The following is a 20,592-nucleotide window of genomic DNA, read 5'->3' as shown; positions in this document are numbered from 1 at the left end:
TAATACAGAAAACATCTACTTTCCTCTCAAGCAATCCAGACATCTCCAGAAGCAACCTCAAGAAAATTTATTCACAATCTGCAACAAAACTAAAGTATTGCATAAGAATAAAAGAAAAAGAAAGAAGAAAAATACAGCAGCGCTTAATTATATAAACATGTAGAAATATTTTTTTCTGTGAACACAGTTATACCAAGCTCTCTGGCTAATGTTCTAGTGCAACATCTCAACAAAAACACTCAGGCACAGCATTTTTTCTCGAGGAGATCAACTCACATTTTGCATGAGAAAAGACATTTACAGCTATAAAGAAAAGATGCAAGAACACATACTTTGAGTACTACTCCAAGGCAACCATATCAAGAAGATCAGTCCTTTCAATGCAACAGTGTCTTTATTAGACCTATGATAGTGTCTTGTGTTATTGTTTAATATCAAGTGCAAAAGTGAATTCAAAGTAATGGATACTGGAAGTAAATGATTGTTAAATGCCTTCCTGAAAAGAGCTGAAAATGGCGTACGTCTTGTGTGTCAACATTTCATCATACCGAGTGTGGAATTGTCTGTCTTGGATCTAGAGTCCATCTATTGCTGAAGAACATGGCTAAGTGAAATCATTTTTTTATTATTTGTATTTTTCTGGAAAGGAATTACTTCGAGATCAAAGAGAGTACATATAAGGCATTGACCTGTTACATGCTCAGTTTGTTTGAAAGAAAAACAAGACATAACTCTATAAATTAAGTACAAATATAAGCAGATTTCACCTGAGAAGGAAAGGGTGCCACAACATGATGGCCTGTGAAGTTAGCAGAATACTGAGAAATCAATTAAAGTCTTTTCTAAGTTTTGGACACCGTTTAGACTGTTGTGGTCAGATATTTTTAAGTGCAGTAATTCTGTGGGACGCACTGCCTTGGTTTCACGCTGGGAAGTGCTCATAACATCTCAAAATTGTGCCAGTAATTTCCACCTGATCTAAAGTTTCATTCATTAAGATGATATTTATCTTCTTCATTAGTCAATTGTTTGGTCTTTGAAACCTCTCTGCGTATGTTTTTAACATACACTCAAAAAAATTGTTTCAGCAACAGCAGAAAATTACAAAATAGAAAAATAAATATGTTTGCCTTTCACTGAAGAGCAAATGAAAATGAGAAATATAAAATTTTTGGACACGTTTCATGATGCAAGAACTCCACGCTGGATCACGGCTGAACCGTAACGTCTAGTCATCGGGCTTCGAAGTCTTTGGGCGTGACACCTCTTGCCCTGTTCCGATTGGCCAAGATCAGACTCTTCCACGTGGCTTTGGTTCTCACTTCCTGTCCGCAGCCGGGTCCTAATTTGTGGGGGGGAGGCGGGACTTGTATTAAAAGTTTTTAAGGAAGAATTTTGGTCCGCCACGTCATTTCCGTCCTGTCCATCTTTCCCTGTTGACGTACTTTCATTCCGTTTAGGGATTCTGAAACTGCCCCAGTTTTTCAGATGCCGCCCATTTGGCACTATTTTCCCCTGATGTTGGCTTGCATTTGTCTTCCTCGGCGATCCGTTATACGTGGTCGAGGCAGTGACTACAGAACTAGCAGTGGTTCTGCTGTGAGACAGCAGTAATCTGTCGTCCATGTTGTCATGCTCAGTTTCGTTCTTCCCCGTGTCCTCCATAGACTTCGACTGTCTCAGTTTGTCTTTTATAGACACCTGTTCCCACAGCTTGCTCCTCCTCCTCCTGTTCTCCAGGGGGCGCTCGCTTTCCTCATCTCTTCTATGAGACTCACCTCCCCTCAGCCTGCCCTCCGACCGTTTTGCTGTAGCTGATGCTGCAGTTTTACATGCTCCAGAGCCTGAATCGACGAACCCAGAACTGGGCACACTGTCCATGACCAGGCTTTCCAGTCGGGGCATCTTTGTAGGCTTGTCTGCTTCGATATGCTTTGAGACTCTAAATGGGTTGTTCCCTTTCTCGTGATTTTGAACAGTGGTGCCTAGGGTTCCTAGGGCACTGTTCTGGCCGCAGTGACCCTTCAGAGGCTGGGGGGATGTAGGTACAGGAGGTGCTGTCTGAAAGTAAAACATAGCCTCCTCCAAACGTCTAGTAGAAGATATACCTGAGCAGGAGAGAAGGCAACTGTTAAAAAAAAAAGATCAAAACAGACTAGACGAATCAACTACTCATCAAGTGCATGCAGTAAGCATCATACTAACCAGCGACGCGTCCCTGCTCGAGCAGCCTGACGTGGTGATGAAAGATCTGCTCCTGCACTCGGCACAAGGTTCGTTTAATTCTCTCCCGACGGCTGACCATGTATGTCAAATTACGCACCTGAACACACATATATGTAGGTGAGACACATTAAATAAATTTTTTTTTAAATTCTGTCATTTACTCAACCCTCATTCATCTTGAGAACACAAATGAACATACTCCTAATATTTTCTCATCCTTGGCACGCAAAAACCAATGGGGCTTGTTCTCTTGCATGACAAGCAAGTATGACTGAGCTTTTGTTTATCATATTTGATTTGCTCTATCCATGTACAATGTTAATATATAAACAAAGGCCTAAATGAAATCGGTTCACTTAAAGTGATTGACACTTGGTTTCATATAGATAACTTTTACAATGTATTTTTCAACTAATAATGTGTGATTTGGTTGCATGGAATTGAAATGAAGAATTATATGAGAGAATATTAAAAATATCTTAATTTGTGTACCGAAGTTGAACAGATTGGGGGATTGACATGAGGATTAATAAATAATAATTTTAATTTTGGGGCAAACTAACCCTTTAAGTGTGGAGTCAGTTTCCACACATGGAAGACATGTTCTCATCAGCAGTGGCAATACAGCACATAATAATCTAGAGGCTTAATAGCTACTCTGTAAAAATGTTTGTTTCTGTTTGCAGTGGGAATAGTGTTCAGGTTACCAATCTAAAATTCTTGTAGCTGGAATTCAGATAGTTGTACCTCATTTCCATCTGGTATCTTATACCAAAACAATTATTCAAATTCCTCCACTACTGACGTCTTCACTCATAGCCTATTACTTGGAAAACATTTTTTAAAAAGGGGTGTAATTGTGTGTATTTTCTATTTGGGGTTGGCCTAGCAACATATTTTATGGTCTAATGGTAAAGATACAGGTGTTGTAATGACTGTGGCGTGACAAAGCAACACAGAAATGATGACAAATGTTAGTGATGACACTAATTTAAAACCTTGAAAAAAATGATTTTACTTGCAATATTGAATAAAAAAGGACATTATTAATAGAATCCAATATCTGAATACTGGGCCATGGTTATTTTCACACTTACGCACAAAAACCCACACTGAACTATGTCCAAATCACTAACTGTTTATTTGAAATCATGAAGAAAAGGCAGAGTTGGGATCCTGCATCTAACTGTCCTGAGCTGTGATTGGCTGCTGCTGTCTTCCCATATATTGATTCAACTGGTAATGTGAGGTAATATGGCCACAGAAGGGCTTTGCAAAACTTACCCTCTCTAGATCCTGTCTTAAATGCGTGAAGAGACGGAGTCGCCGCAAAAGCACTTCCTGTTCCCGTCTGGCAAGGCTGTCCTCTTCCTCTTTCTTCGGCATGATGAGCGGCTGGTTCAAATTCCCCTTTCTTTTCAATTTCCAGTATTGGAACAGGAAGTCCACAGTTTCCAGGGGCAACTGCAGGTGCTCTGCGACCTCGTCAGCGGCGACGAAGCGATAGAACTCGTCCTCCAGCTGCTGGACTCGAAGTTTGCGCTCACTGAGTCTGGTCTCTTCTGGGTTTTGTGTGAGTCTGGGCTGTGATGAGGATGACATGTCCACTCCCCTATTCCTCCTTTTCTCTTCACTGGTCTGGACCTTCACTGGCCTGTCATCATCTCCTTCTTCCTCATTCCATTCCATGCCTGAGTGCTTGGGACAAAAAGACTTAAACTTGACTTCATCCGCCTCTGTGAGGATTGTGTTCATCTTCAACCCACACTGCAGACCGCAAGTCACGTGGAACGCCACACGGCAACTTTTGGCAGAACACTAGGGGGATTTAGAAAGACAGGATCTCAGGATTAAAGCACAGAACATGGGGGAAATGTGAAGAAGTTTTTTTTCTGATTATTAATAAATTAACAAAATTCTACATTTAAACTAAGTAGCATGGAAAAAAAAGTTCAGTCATCGAAGCCACTGAAGAATGACCAATGTTACATTAGTTACCTAAAAATTATTTTTGTTAACTGATACAAATCTACAAAATATAAATATTATACTGTAAAATTGGCAGCTAACTGAAATAAAATAAGTACTAAAATGACTAAAAACTAAGAGTAAATCAAAGCTCAACAGAATAAAACAAAACAACAAAAAAACTAATAAACTATATGAAAATATTCAAATTTAAAACAACATTAAAAATATAAATAAAAATATAAGCAAATTCAAAATATGAACTATATTAATAAAAAACTGAATGAATAACACTGCTTTTTGCAGTCTGCAATTCTTTTCCAGCAATTTATTCCACAAGTGAAAGTGTCCAAAAGCTGAGGGGGATTACTGAAATAAACAGAAGTCATGTGATCTCAACTCGCAGGCCCCCATGAGGTGACTCACTCCATAGAAAATTAAACAGCTTTTATCAGAATACTGATATAACCTCCACCTTTGTGAATGTACATCATTTCAAACGTTTTTCAGAAATACTATTCATTTTCTATGTGTAATTTTTTCATTAAAAGAAGAAAAACTAAGCGCTTTAACTTTAAATTACTGATGCTGATTACTGATTAATATTTAGGTTTAAAATGCACTTTGGACCCTCTGGAAGATTTTGAATATCTGTATGAATAGTATAATAAAACAATGATAAACATCAGCGCTGTGTACCTGAATACAAGCTCCTGTTTTCTCTTTACACAGGCAGCATATTAGAGCCCATCTGTTGCTGGGTATATGAGACACATTAGTGATAGGCTCCATCTTCTCAGGGTTACCAATGCTTACCTAGAGATAAAGAGCACACAACAATGTTTACACACTCCTCTTAACAAAATTTGTGCTGTCAAACGATTAATCACATCCAAAATATAGTTTTTTATTTACAAAATAATGCGTGTTCACTGTGTATGTTTATTATGTATATATAAATACATACACATGCATGTACATATTTAAGAAAAATATGTTGTTTATATTTCAAAATATATACTGTATGTGTGTGCATTTATATATACATAATAAATATACAGTACACATACATTTATAAAGTAAACAAAAACTTGTATTTTGGATGCGATTGATCGCGATTATTCATTTGACAGCACTAAACAAAATCACATTATAAGTCTTAGTTTGTGCATGCATCCTTACTTCTGGTATCCAGAGGGCACAGCTGACGTGGACCCACTTGGTGCCACTTCGAGTGGGTTTCATAGCCCCGCCTTTTTTGGGACACAGATGACATTTGGGAAAGATGCCCAGCGCACAGGTACGACAAAGCCAGCTGCCCTCAGGAACCTTCAGTATACCGTAACACGCCTGTGGGGAGGTACATTGTTATATAACTCATATGCGCTCACACATGCATTCAGACACTCACACACACACACACACCTGATGCACACAGATGTTGCACTTGTCACAGAACACCATTTCATTGCCATCCTCGCCGTCAGGGGACTGACAGACGTCACACACTACGTCCTCATCGTACTCAATGCCAAGTCCCTCCTCCGTTTCCATGGCGTGGCTCATGTTGTCATAGCAACGGCGCTCAAACTCCTCCATGACCCGCTCCATCGTCAGCTCATCCAGGAGTTGCATGCCTACAAGCAAATCAGTTAGCATCACATGACATTTGTTTCAACAGTGTGAAAGAGTGCATAATGGGTAAAATGAAAACTCCAGACTCACCCATCTTGCTGAACTCCTCGTTAGCGATCTGCAGCCAAACTACGTCCTCCTCATTCAGGTCATAACGACACATGCCATCAGCCAGCGTCTGAATACCCACGTACCCCAGCATCGATGACTCAGATGAGCGAATCAGCTTCTTCGGCCTGATGAACAGAGGAGCGGGGCATTTCTCAGTTACAGTGCTGCAGGAAAAATGAAAACAGAAATAAATCAAGTGCAACCATTAAATAAGAATAGTTTGACAGGCAAAAAAAAGCCTCATACCTCACTGTACACTGCGGAATGGAGTTGGGACTAACAGGGACTTGAACCCCTTTCTCCCACTCCTGCCGCCAGGGATCAGCCAGCTCATAATAATCCTCTGGATTCAGCTGGTATGAATCATGCAGCTTCATAGCAGTGATCAGGTCTGTCCTGAACACCTGGAGGAGATAGAAAAAAAGGGGATGTGACAAACAGAATATGCATGAAAATATTTGTGACAAATATCTACAACATTCTCATCTCTGTCTGTTAGGGTCGTATGTGAGGCTGTATTGAGTGTAAGGCAGTTCTGTGTACCTCTGAGGGTCTTTTTCCATTCTGTTTCCTGTGCTTGGAGTGCTGAGACCAGGATGTGGAGTTACCTCAAAGAGACAGAAAAACATGCATGTAATGTCTTGTGCTGAACATTCTGAGAAAGAGGGATAATTCCTGTTTTAGCAGCAACATTAGTCATATTAGTTTGAAAAAAAAAAAAGGCAGTATTAGTTTTGCATAAGGAGAGGGCTTGTTTTGCTCCTATAACTAAAGGGCTGAATATTAAAAGCAGCATAATGGGAATTGTGAGTGCCTTTTCGCCTCTATTGTATTGAGTGAAACGGCATCTAGAATGAAAAAAAAAAGTTTTACTGTATAGTTTTTAAATTACTGTGATCTCATGTGAGTGACAGATTATTGTCCCGCCTCAGCACACAGCATCAGAAAAATTATGTTGTTTTAAGAAAGAGAGGAGGTTTTTGATTAAAGAGGACAAGGGCACATGAATAAAAAAAAATAATGATGTGGATGGATAATTTATTATAAGCATTGCAATATTCCAAAGTAGTAATACTGAAAAATTAAGAATGGTCCGTTTTCATTTCATGGTGACTTTAGTAATATGCAACTTCAGTATTACCAGAAGGGTAATATAGATGACTCGAGGCAAGTTGGTACTAGAAAATAAAAGTGTCTGTCTACTTACTTCCATTATCCGAGTCCTCACTGGTGCTCGGGACACGGCTTCGCTTCATCGTCAGTTGCCGTGGCCTTCAAGTGATGCAGAAATCTGCAGAGGTTGATCAAACATTAGCAGAACATTCCTGAAAACTGATCCTGCAGAGATGACTGCTGAGAGTGCTGAGAGAGCCAGCAGAAATCTTGACAGATTCTGAGACTTTACAAGCCTAATTAAACTTGAAGGCTATGTTAAGATACTTTATATTAAACTTTATATAATTCTATTTGAGCTTAATATGCAGAATCAATTTATAAGTAATTTTGTACGCTATTTCCTCCAAAAAGTGGAGCTAGCCAACCAATGCTGTTTGGTTGAGCACCATAACGTAACATCGGTGCAACCAATGCCGTGGGTTTGAGGGCGAGACTATCTGTTGAATCGACCAATGGTAGACTGAAATGTTTGTGAAACATACAAACTAGGTTATTTTGCTCTAGATACTAAATATATGTAGTATTAATGTGTAAATACCATTAATATTAAATTCAATTCAATTAAAATTAGATTTTTAAACTATTCAATCTCAATCCATCGTGTTGCATAATAGCAAACTGTCAAATTTCTGAGCAATGCACACATGCCTGAAAAGTCATAAACTTATGAATAAACAATCCTTGTATAATGCACTTTCCAGTTTTAAGCTTTATTAAACATTTTTGATCACATATCGAATATTTAACATGGGTAAAGCTGAACTATTTTTCATTAAGGAACAACAGAAATACAAACCACATGAGTTTGTATTTCTTAAATCGTGTTTTTATTAGCATTTATGCAACTAATTAAGCAAAGCAAACCCATTAATATATATGTATATAAATGGTTTGATCTGCCAAACTTAAAGGTGTAGTGTGTAAATTTTAGCGGCATCTAGCGGTGAGGTTGCGAATTGCAGCCAACGGCTCAGTCCCCTGCTCACCCCTCCCTCCCTTTAGAGAAGCTACGGTGGCCTACACAGGTAAAGATGTTGTCGGTAAAGACAGCAATGAGATTTCTTTACAAAGGTAAATTAAGGAATTATATTTACTTAATCATTCAATAAATCGATGATATTGCGAATGTTAAAGTGGTCATATGATGCGATTTCAATTTTTCCTTTCTCTTTGGAGTGTTACAAGCTCTTGGTGGAGAAAGAAGATCTGTAAAGTTGCAAAGACTAAAGTCTCAAATCCAAAGAGATATTCTTTATAAAAGTTAAGAGTCAGCCACATCTATCTAAAACGGCTCGTTCTAACACGTCCCCACATATCTACATCACTATGTGGGAAGATTTGCATAACGCCACCCAAATGTTCACGCAAAGAAAGAAGGCGTAACTTTTATTCTCGCTGTAGTATTGTTGCAGCCGCCATGTCGTGAAGGCGCTGTGTGATTCGTTGTGAAAGCGAAACTACTTTGTTTGGCCTTCCAAAAGAGGATGATATCTGCCTAGAGCCTAGAGCTGATCGCTGAGGAAATACATCAACTTTGCGCTGTGGATCACCGGATCGGCTTTCACTGTGGACGAAGCGAATTCCAGCCCGGGGTCGCCACATATGGTTTCCGCAAGCCCTCCAGACGCTCCTTCGTCGAATCCGCCGGCCGCGCTGTTCTCAAGCCCACCAGCCTCCACACACTCAAGCACGCCTCCGCTCACTCTAGGCCGCCGTACGTGATGCTGTGTTTCGTTGTGAAAGCAAAACTACTTTGTTTGGCCTTCCAAAAGAGGATGATATCTGCCTAGAGCCTAGAGCTGATCGCTGAGGAAATACATCAACTTTGCGCTGTGGATCACCGGATCGGCTTTCACTGTGGACGAAGCGAATTCCAGCCCGGGGTCGCCACATATGGTTTCCGCAAGCCCTCCAGACGCTCCTTCGTCGAATCCGCCGGCCGCGCTGTTCTCAAGCCCACCAGCCTCCACACACTCAAGCACGCCTCCGCTCACTCTAGGCCGCCGTAAGGCCAAATAAAGTGCTTTTGCTTTCGCCTAGAAACACACAGCGTCTCCCTGACATGGCTGCTTCAACACTAACGGCTGTTCCTGAAACCACGCCTTCTTTCTTTGCGTGAACATTTGGGCGGCATTATGCTAATATTTCCACATAGTGACGTAGACATGTGGGGGCATGTTAGAACGAGCCATTTTAGGGGGGCGTGGCAGAGTCTTAACTTTGATAAAGAATATCTCTTTGGTTTTGAGACTTTAGTCTTTGCAACTTCAGGGATCTTATCTATGCACAATCAGCTTTTAACACTCCAAAGAGAAAGGAAAACTTGAAATCGCATCATATGACCCCTTTAATCTATTTGTCTCGTCGCTCCGGCCGGGACACAGCATCACAGTATGGTAGGGGCGTAACATTTCTGTCACACGCTTGAGGTATTCGGCCAATCATAACGGACTGGATAGCTAGCCAATCACAGCACACCATGCTTTTCAGACCGATGAGCGTTGTAAGGGGGGGAAGTCGTGGCCTAATGGTTAGAGAGTCGGACTCATAACCCAAAGGTTGCGGGTTCGAGTCTTGTACCGGCAGGGATTGTAGGGGGGGGGAGTGAATGTACAGCACTCTCTCCCACCTTCAATACCATGACTGAGGTGCCCTTGAGCAAGGCACCGAACCCCCAACTGCTCCCCGGGCGCCGCAGCATAAATGGCTGCCCACTGCTCCGGGTGTGTGTTCACGGTTTGTGTGTGTGCACTTTGGATGGGTAAATGCAGAGCACTAATTCTGAGTATGGGTCACCACATGTCACTTCACTTTTTTCACTTTTTAAAAATCGACCCGTTTCAGAAAGGCAGGGCATAGAGGAGAAACAATAATGGACAGTATGTGGAAAATGTGTTTTTTTAACCTTAAACCACATAAACACATTTCATTACACCAACTACACAAAATAATGTTCTTTTCAGCAACATCATATGACCCCTTTAATGTACTTGTTCATCATTGTGTCAGTGTTTTATTGGCAAGAACAACACAGTGATGAAACGCACTCTGTAGAGCAGTTTGTCCGTTTAGGGCTACTGTAGAATCATGATGGCGACTTCCATGTAAGGGGACCCGCGGTGTATGTAGACAGAAATTGCTCAATCTAAGGTAATAAAAACATTATTAAGTAAGGTCTTTATAAACTTCTGAAAACATAGTTATGTATATTATATTGCATTTCTGTCAATAGATCGTTGTAAATATTAAATCATAAGGTAAAGATACATTTAAAGACACAACTCTCACATCTGCTAATTTCAACTGCATTACAATAAAAACAAACCAATAATTCTGCCCAAACACAACGTCCAGCACTCCCTGTAAACAGCAGCTCACGCAGTGCAACTGCTCCATGTGTGTGACGCTACTGAAAGACCACGCCCCTTGACGTCACATAGCCGTCCATTTCAATGCCAGTTCGAAATTGAAAACAAAATTATTAGCATTATTTTTCCCACTGAATCCAAATTAATTTCACGGTGTTTTAATACAAAACCTCCGCTGCACTATCGTATATTTAAACAACAACTTATAGTACCAAGAACATACATGTTGTTACATTCGTCGATCAGATAACTAATTTTATCGCACATATACATACATTTAGCAGATTTAACTTCTAACGCAAACGCAAAGAAAAGTTTAATATTTCCCACCGTTATTTTCCCAACATCATGGCAGAGCTGAATCCGGACCACCCCAGACCGTGGCACGGGGAACATTTTCTAACACCCCTCTGAAACATAACCGAAATTCATATATATATATACACACACTAAAGCTGCAAAACATGGGCATGCGTTTGATGCCATTTGCTGATTCAACACTAAAACTTTTAGGTTAAACAAGATCAGCCGCTCACGGCCAGCAGCGACGCGATTGAAAGTAACTACCAAATTTCAAAACAAACCACACCAGGAGCTTATAGAAATTACTACAGAGGCCAAATGCGAACAAACATTAATTAGGGCAGCGTCTGCTGCTGCTCAACTTAATATTTTGGCGCCATTTTAATGACGTGCTACATTTGCACCGGATCACTGCATGAAGAGCTCGCGGAAATCCTGGAAAACACTTGCTCGTCCCTGCCTGTTAAACATGTATGCTACAGCAAGAAAATGTAGTATACCTACATTAAAAGGTCTTGCTGATCCTGCGCTGGCGTTTCTATGTGGCGCTTGCTCAGAGTTTGAGTCCTCTCGTCTCTTCTCCTCCACCCCAAACACACACACACACACAAACACACACACATGCAGGTTACGTATGCGCTGCTGTATTCCGCGTCCGCCTGCAGGGGGAGCTAGTGCTCACGCACAAACAGAGCACTAGCATCATGACTTCCATTTCAGCTGTTTCATAATATCCACATCTGTTTTGGAGATGATGACAGGGATTTTTGGGAAATTTCAGGTTTAAACCTACTCATTTAATATTATGAATCAATAGGAAACCTCTGTAAATATAGAAAGATTTATTGTTATGTCATCACTACTAGTCAAAAGTAAGTTCAAATATGTGACCCTGGACCACAAAACCAGTCATAAGAGTCCATTTTTTTTCATTGAGATTTATACATCATCTGAAAGCTGAATAATTAAGGCTTCCATTGATGTAGGGTTTGTTAGGATAGGACAATATTTGGTCGAGATACAACTATTTGAAAATCTGGAATCTGAGGGGCACAACATTTTTTGTTGTTGTTGAGAAAATCGCATTTAAGCGCAGTTCTTACCAATGCATATTACTAATCAGAAATTACGTTTTGATATATTTACGGTAGGAAATGTACAACATATGAAACATGATCTTTACTTAATATCTGAATGATTTTTGGCATAAAAGAAAATTTGATCATTTTTACCCCATACAAATGTATTGCTGGCTATTGCTACAAATATTCCCGTGCTACTCATGGGTCACATATTTAATATTTTAAACATCAGTCCAGTTGCGAGAGTAACTGAACCTTTTGGGAAAGGTACATAATACAAAAGCTGCAAATCACATGGGATCAAAACAAAATACTTGGGTCATTGTTTCCTTTTATTAGATTTTTTTTTCTCGGTGGACAAGTATAAATGTGAGGCACAAAGTCAAGGGTGGTGCAAGGTTTTCACTAGAAAAAAAATACACAATACATTAAAAAAAAAAATTCCAAAATGCATTCTTTTTTTCAGTCAAAGGATGGTAAATTAATTGTATTAGGACTAAAATCATGTTGTTAAAATGAAATCGAACGAGGCCAGGAATTGATATTTAGATAGACTAGACTATCTTTAGTTAAAAATCAACTAATGCTGTTTTTATTTTATTTTACCACTAGGGGTCACACTTAACCATGTGTCAACACCACAGTGCATACTGCATAGATACACAAGACGGGATAGAGGGAGGAGCTTATTTTGACATCACTGGCCAATCCAAAACAGCTCCTCATCCCACCCCTTCTCAGACTACATCTGGTAGGCCTCAGGAGTCAAGTTCACAAATAACTAAACCTAATTGGTACTCAAACTGTCTTTTGAAGGAATCATAAGGATCACTCTGTGCTGGAAAAAAACTTTACAAAACAAGCCAAGGTGGAACAACAGATGCCTGACATGTGCATGAACATGATCACTGACGTGTCTGTAGATAAGGCAGAAAGGGTCTGATTACTGACGACGCTTACAATACACTTTTCATTTGAGAGCCAAAATAGCATCGTATGATTTTCCGGTCCGACAGACTTGCACGTCTCTGAATCCTGCGTCAGTGAGCAGACGTGTATAATGAGAGGGTGGATGCTCCTTCCCTTCTGTCTGAACCAGCATGTTCAGAGAAAACATCTGAACCATAGTTGGACCCCGGCGGTTCTCAAATAAAAGTGCCTCTGCGATCAGAACGCCTCCACCTAGACAGAGATGGTTAATGCTTTGAAAACTATCATTTTATGGCCACTTATTAATATTACTGACCAGGTAGACCTCTTTTCTCACCTGGATGACATGCTGTATGAATCTTCTTCAGTAGTTTGAGATTTTTGTCCTCCTTCCAGTCATGAATGATCCGGGCCAGAATGTATAAATCTGCAGGAGGGATTTCTCCTTCAAAAAAATCCCCTACAAATACAAAACAACATATACCTAATTGTTTTATATATTCATACTAAAGTTATGAATTTTTAATTTTGTTTTTATCTTATTTAGTTTAGTTTTCACATCATCAACACAGCCGTTGAAAAGTTTGGGGTTGTTAAGATTTTTTTTTTTTAAAGACTCTTATGCTCACCAAGGCTGCATTTATTTGTTCAAAAAAATATAGTAAAACAGTGATATTTTGAAATATTATAACAATTTAAAATAAAATTTATATTTTAAAATGTAATTTATTCCTGTAATGGCAAAGCTGAATTTTTAGTAGCCATTACTCCAGTCTTTAGTTTCACATGATCCTGTGTGAGTTAAGATATGAATAAGTTGTAAACGAGTATAAATGTTAAACATAAAAATCTATTGTAACAATGTCACTTTTAATCAAATTAATGCATACTTGCTGAATACAATTTTCTTTTGAAAAACAACTAATAAAAACTTACTGTCCGTAAACATTTGAATGTTATGTAGTATTTTTTTTTTTTTTTTAGTGTTTTCTAGATTTTTTTTATTTTCTTAGTTAATGTGCTAACTGGTATAATTTAACAACAGCATTGAATTTATGAGGACAGTGTTATTGCCATCAAGTGTTTAATGTGTCCATGTTTAATGCAGATGGTTTTATGATATATTATATAAAAAACTAAAACATTAATCTGAGGCCATTTCTGAATATTTTAGTTTTTCCCAGTTATTGTAGTTTCTATTTATATTTTAGTTAAGAAAAATGTTTTTTATTAAGTTTCTATTTCAGTTTTCATTAACTATATATTAACACAACGCGCTTAAAATGTACTGTGGTCTGGGCAGCCATTAGATTGATTGTTGTTTTTGACAAGTTCAGAAGGACAGAGGATCTGTCAAATGTGAACCATTAACAATGTTACAATGCGTCATTACGCACCCTCTTGAAAACAGATGGTGTCATCTTGCTGGGCGAAATGCCGCTGAGCAGTCTGGACCACAGCCGGGAGATCCAGAACCGTGACAGTGGAGGAAGGATACTCTTTAGCCAGCTCTCGCGCTAATGCACCAGAGCAGCCTGCAAAGCATCTCAAAATAACATGACTTGCAAATCTACTGCTTCTTGTATAATTTATAAAAAATATTTTTTTCTACAATTGTGAGCTTTTTATTTTTTAGCTCAAATAACTGTCATTAATAAGCAAACAGTCAAAACAACATTTATACTCACCTCCCAGATCTATGACGGTCTTGAAGCTAGAAAGATCAAATGCTGTCACTATGTCATGACCGTCAATGACCCATGTAGAGTTCATCAGACCCATGAACTTCAGCATCTCCTCTTCTGACCTGAAACAAAACATTGGCATCGGTGTCAGCAGATGGAGTTGAGTTTGAATGGTGTATGGTCACTTTTGATCCATTTAAAGGGGTGGTTCACTGGTTTTTTTCTAGGCTTGATTGTGTTTATGGGATGCAGTCTAACACGTGTTAATGCTTTTTTTTATTTTTTTTTTGTCACTTTTGATCCATTTAAAGGGGTGGTTCACTGGTTTTTTTCTAGGCTTGATTGTGTTTATGGGATGCAGTCTAACATGTGTTAATGCTTATTTTTTTTTTTTTTTAATTATAAATTTATATTTTTCACATAATTTACCTTTATTCCACACCGCTCTGTCCCTTCTCTGAGAAACGCGCTGATCATTTCCTGCTTTTATGAAGCCTCGCCCTCAGAAATAGGCGATGGGCTCTAATTGGTTAGCTAGCCCAGTGTGTTGTGATTGGCTAAACCACAGTGCACGTCTGAACATCCCGCTCTTCACCTCAGCGGTGTCGTTAATATCGCTTATCAGTTTGAGCTCAATTGAGAGGCTATTATTGAAGAGGATCGTGCAGAACCTGTGCAAGCACGGCTTTTAATGCTAGGCCTATGTTTTTTGTTTGTTGTTGTCTCATACTTTTAGATATGCTGTTATTTGTAAATGCTACTGCTTATGTTAGCTTTTAATATACGGTTTTATCCTGATTAAAGCTTTAATACAGTACGGCAACTGCACACGTGTCCATGTTTAACGCTTCTCATAGCTATGTGAAAATAAGTGTATAATTGGAACAGAGCTTAGCTGATGATCTGAGAGAGAGAGAGAGAGAGAGAGATGCAGAGTGTGTGCAGAGCAAGGGGACGCGAGGAACAGTATTAAGAACCGCTGCTTTAGAACATTGAGTTTGAAACTTGTGAATCCATTAGAATCTTTAGAAGACAGAATCGTTATTCATATATGAATAGATTTTTACGTGCATCTCTAATTTTCTCTTCCTCTTCTCTAAAGCAGCGCAGCATGGCCTCGTCCCCTTTGCTGCCTTTTCCCAAGGGCGGGGTTTATCTGGGTTTGTGATGTCACAAACCCGGGAAGTAACTTGTTGTAGTCCCTACGAGCCATTTTTGTAGGCATTAAACTGCCAGAATTTTAAAAGACGATATCTCCGTTTGCAATGAACTTTCAGCTTCATAACTTTGCAGAGAACAAAGACAAAATCAAAGACAAAAACAGTACAAAGATTTTGATAACTGATATCTGTGACTGAGTAGAATTTTTGGACTAATACTACATACACTACATTTCTCCAGGAGAAACCCACTGGTATAAATGTATTATAAATGACATCAGCACAGATTTTTGGAAAAAAAAAAAAAAAAAATTATTATAATAATAATTATTATAATATTGATCTTTTCCACATGGATTCAGATGAAAGTTAGGGTAAAAAAACATAATACGGACACATACTACTTCTCTGATAACATATGAATTAACTTTAAACAGAAGCACAATCTTAAAAAGTAAAAACATTATGGGTATAAAATTAAATGTAATAGAATTATGGGTAAAATTAATACAAAATAAAAATGATAAAAACGGAATACACATCTCCACATAATCCCATGCACCCAAATTACTAGAGCGTGTACACACACACACACACACACACACACACACACACACACACGTCTGGTCAGCTATCCTTGTGGGGACTCTCCATAGGCGTAATGGTTTTTATACTGTACAGACCGTATATTCTATTGCCCTACACCAACCCTACACCTAAACCTACCCCTCACAGGAAACTTTCTGCATTTTTACTTTCTCAAAAAAACTTATTCTGTATGATTTATAAGCTTTTGTACCCATGGGGACCTCAATTTAGGTCCCCACCGTGACACGAGTCCCCATGAGTCTGTGTACACACACCTGTACACACACACACACTCTCACACCATCACAAAAACCCCAACGATTCCAAAACATACATACAATAACACAAGTCATTCTTTCACATACACACATAATAGTCGGCTCACACACACACCACCCCTCCAGACGTGGGAACAGCCTGTCATAAAGCCTCAAATTTGTATTGGTTTAAAGTCAGTGACCTAGAATTACACTGCACCAGAAGCTAAGCACTTAAGACTGCATCACTGGAGTCAAAGAAAGGCCTTTTAATCTAGTGACGTTTAGGGACAACAATAACATTCACCCAGTCGGTACTGCTAATATTATATAAAACTGATCACACAAACCTGTATATGGCAGAGAAGATCTCTTCAGATGGGAGGCCAAAAGTTTCCTTCAGAAATCATTCTAATATGCTAATTTGGTGCTCAATAAACATTTCTTATTATCAATGTTGAAAACTGCTTAATATATAATATTTAACACTGCTTAATATTTTTGAGGAAATGGTCATACATTGTTTTAGGATTCTTTGACGAATAGAAAGTTAAAAAGAACAGTATTTATTTTAAATAGAAATCTTTTATAACATCATAAATTTCTTTACTGTCGCATTTGACCAATTTAATGCATCCTTGCTGAATAAAAGTATCTTTGTTTCTTTAAATCTGGAAATCAAGACAAATATCTGATATCTGTGACTGAACAGGATTTTTGCAGTGTGATTTTATTTGGACTAAAACTACATTCAATATATTTCTCCAGGAGAAACCCTAAGTAAACGCTAATATTTCATTACATCAGCCCATGAACATGATTTTAGGTTAAAATTCATATTAATGTTCAAGTATACTGAAAGATATAAAGGTACAAAGGAATGTAATATTTTAGATGATATGACTTTTGTTTTATAATTTATTCACAATTTTAATTACTTTTTTGCCTCCTGTGGTTTATAGTAAATTGACAGTGCAAAACTCTGTGCATAATAATTGTACAATTATTCTTGTGAATTCTATTCTATTCTATTATCTAATTCAGTTCATGCAGAATCCTTTCTGGGTTTTCTGGGATAACAAAACTCCTGAGTCATCTCAGTGTTTGCCTCAGTGGCTTTTAATAAGTTATAGGCCTGTCCTGCCAGAGGCAAAAAAGACACAACGGGGGACATGCCACAAATAATAGATGTTCTCACATAAAACATTTACTCATAATCCAACAATAAATGTCACGTGTGGTAAACACATTATTAAAACGGTCTGCTAAAGATGCCTCAGGCGATTCCACATCACAAAGGAAGTATCACAGAAGTACTGATTTATATCAATTGACTGATTGATATTCATGCACTCATTTTGATAAACACTCTATTATAGAAACGTTAAGGAATTCAGTGCGAGTCTCTCATAAAACACACACCTTGGAGATCCTGAATCCATTGAAATATTCCAAAAGCTTAAAAGGATAGTCCAGTTCACTCTGGGATAAATGCTCAGCCATGATGAGAAACGTCCCTCCTGTAAAAGTCAAGCGAATGTGAAATATCATAGTCAGCATAAGTAAGTGTTGGAAGATCCTACATTTCTTTATATTATACTTTAACCACTTAGCCTGTGCAGTACCTTTTCAAAGGACAAAAAAATCATATAGGCATATGCAGAAAATGCTATAAAACGTCTTGTGTTGTTTTGCATTATTTGCCTCAACTCTATTTTGTGCATTAAATCAAAATATGAACGATTGAGAAGACACAAAAGCTGAAGTCATCATCAGCTACTGGTCCAGACTTTCCCAAAAAGAACATTTTTAAACAATTCTGCATTTTATATTTACATTACCAGTCTGTATGCATTTTCCCTCTCCAATGAGGTTCATCTGAATCTTTCACACAGCCGGTCGCAGTATTGTGTAACCAACCACAAAATCATTCATGTAATCTTCCCACGAGAACATGTACAGATATGCACGATGATGATGCATTGACCACAGTGTTGTGAAAATAATACGAGTCGATCGCAGATATTTTGTATAAAGCAGCAAGATATCGACAAATGCAGAGTCTAAAACCTGCTCGCACAACTCTATGCTTAAGCACTGTAGTGTTTATAAGAAAAACAAACTTACCCAACAAAAACTGCTGGTTTGATATGCAATTCTGTTCTAGACAATTCTACTCTAAATTCGACTCTACTCTAACAGTCATCTCGTGCAAAATAAAGCACCGTTCGCGAAATGTTCTATAGCGATGTCCGATTCCTGAACCCAGTTGTTCAGTTTGAACAATTCATTCACGATTGAATCGGTCAGAGCGGCTCCGACTGGGCCATTTGACTGAAAACCAAAATACACATAAGATACATAAGTCCCTATATATGCCTTTACTTGAACGTTTTAGAGCATATTCTATGACACGCCGAATCGCCGATATATGTCACAAACTACGATGTGACGTGAAAGAATCATTGGAATTTTGAACCGGTCAGAACGAACCGTTGGAAAGAACCGATTCGCGGAATTGACTCGGACATCTCATCACTGCTACATACCTCTGTCAGAGAACATTAGGGTTTCAGTGACATCTGGCGGTTAATGCCGAACGCTTTCAATCACTATGCTGTTAGTTTTGTAATTTTTGTTTAATGAAAAAATAAAGTCCTCAATAAAATCATCATCCAGGAAGTGATCATTTTTAGTGGAAAGACAACACTACTATATCATTAGCAATGGCTATCAAAAATCTGAGACTGACCACAGCAAAGTCCCTCTTATATATATACATACACACACTATCTCACAGAAGTGAGTACACCCCTCACATTTTTGTAAATATTTTATTATATAATTTCAAGTGACAACACTGAAGAAATGACACTTTGCTACAATGTAAAGTGAGTGTACAGCTTGTATAACAGTGTAAATTTGCTGTCCCCTCAAAATAACTCAACAGACAGCCATTAATGTCTAAACCGCTGGCCACAAAAGTGGGTACACCGTTAAGTGAAAATGTCTAAATTGGGCCCAAAGTGTCAATATTTTGGGTGGCCACCGTTATTTTCCAGCACTGCCTTAACCCTCTTGGGCATGGAGTTCACCAGAGCTTCACAGGTTGCCACTGGAGTCCTCTTCCACTCCTCCATGACGACATCACGGAGCTGGTGGATGTTAGAGACCTTGAGATGCTCAATAGGGTTTAGGTCTGGAGACATGCTTGGCCAATCCGTCACCTTTACCCTCAGCTTCTTTAGCAAGGCAGTGGTCGTCTTGGAGGTGTGTTTGGGGTCGTTATCATGTTGGAATACTGCCCTGCGGCCCAGTCTCCGAAGGGAGGGGATCATACTCTGCTTCAGTATGTCACAGTACATGTTGGCATTCATGGTTCCCTCAATGAACTGCAGTTCCCCAGTGCCGGCAGCACTCATGCAGCCCCAGACCATGACACTCCCACCACCATGCTTGACTGTAGGCAAGACACACTTGTCTTTGTACTCCTCACCAGGTTGCCGCCACACACGCTTGACACCATCTGAACCAAATAAGTTTATATTGGTCTCATCAGACCACAGGACATGGTTCCAGTAATCCATGTCCTTAGTCAGCTTGTCTTCAGCAAACTGTTTGCGGGCTTTCTTGTGCATCATCTTTAGAAGAGGCTTCCTTCTGGGACGACAACCATGCAGACCAATTTGATGCAGTGGGCGGCGTATGGTCTGAGCACTGACAGGCTGACCCCCACCCCTTTAACCTCTGCAGCAATGCTGGCAGCACTCATGCGTCTATTTCCCAAACACAACCTCTGAATATGACACTGACCACGTGCACTCAACTTCTTTGGTCGACCATGGCGAAGCCTGTTCTGAGTGGAACCTGTCCTGTTAAACCACTGTATGGTCTTGGCCACCGTGCTGCAGCTCAGTGTCAGGGTCTTGGCAATCTTCTTATAGCCTACACCACGTCTTTATGTAGAGCAACAATTCTTTTTTTCAGATCCTCAGAGAGTTCTTTGCCATGAGGTGCCATGTTGAACTTCCAGTGACCAGTATGACCAGTCCTGCTCCCCATTCACACCTGAGACCTTGTAACACTAATGAGTCACATGACAC

At 39.2% G+C, this 20,592-nt stretch overlaps 2 protein-coding genes across 7 annotated transcripts; both read right to left on the bottom strand.

The window, feature by feature from the left end:
- Positions 1 to 53: 53 nt before the first annotated feature.
- On the bottom strand, positions 54 to 11,629 carry jade1 (jade family PHD finger 1). 6 transcript variants are annotated; one of them, XM_016279817.1, is made up of 13 exons: positions 11,292 to 11,629; positions 10,815 to 10,894; positions 10,164 to 10,261; positions 7,148 to 7,231; positions 6,484 to 6,548; positions 6,187 to 6,344; positions 5,920 to 6,104; positions 5,620 to 5,831; positions 5,377 to 5,544; positions 4,894 to 5,010; positions 3,511 to 4,044; positions 2,206 to 2,323; positions 54 to 2,108 (listed from the first exon to the last, which is right to left on the bottom strand). In XM_016279817.1, the coding sequence occupies exons 4-13, from the start codon at positions 7,194 to 7,196 to the stop codon at positions 1,183 to 1,185; spliced, it is 2,532 nt and encodes an 843-aa protein (XP_016135303.1). In that variant the 5' UTR covers positions 7,197 to 7,231; positions 10,164 to 10,261; positions 10,815 to 10,894; positions 11,292 to 11,629; the 3' UTR covers positions 54 to 1,182. The 6 variants fall into 6 exon arrangements, with proteins under 6 accessions (XP_016135303.1, XP_016135305.1, XP_016135304.1 ...); XM_016279819.1 differs by lacking the exon at positions 10,164 to 10,261; XM_016279818.1 differs by lacking the exon at positions 10,815 to 10,894.
- A 593-nt stretch (positions 11,630 to 12,222) lies between these two features.
- Positions 12,223 to 18,544, bottom strand: asmt2 (acetylserotonin O-methyltransferase 2). The gene is made up of 7 exons (XM_016279893.1): positions 18,331 to 18,544; positions 17,912 to 18,009; positions 16,840 to 16,886; positions 14,488 to 14,606; positions 14,197 to 14,334; positions 13,137 to 13,259; positions 12,223 to 13,051 (listed from the first exon to the last, which is right to left on the bottom strand). The coding sequence occupies exons 1-7, from the start codon at positions 18,365 to 18,367 to the stop codon at positions 12,840 to 12,842; spliced, it is 774 nt and encodes a 257-aa protein (XP_016135379.1). The 5' UTR covers positions 18,368 to 18,544; the 3' UTR covers positions 12,223 to 12,839.
- Positions 18,545 to 20,592: the final 2,048 nt, after the last annotated feature.

This window comes from Sinocyclocheilus grahami, unplaced genomic scaffold (genome assembly GCF_001515645.1).
Source record: "Sinocyclocheilus grahami isolate Dianchi unplaced genomic scaffold, SAMN03320097.WGS_v1.1 scaffold134.1, whole genome shotgun sequence".
Lineage (NCBI taxonomy): Eukaryota > Metazoa > Chordata > Actinopteri > Cypriniformes > Cyprinidae > Sinocyclocheilus > Sinocyclocheilus grahami.
The sequence above is the reverse complement of the archived record's forward strand: the minus strand, read 5'-3'. Positions and strand labels throughout refer to the sequence as shown.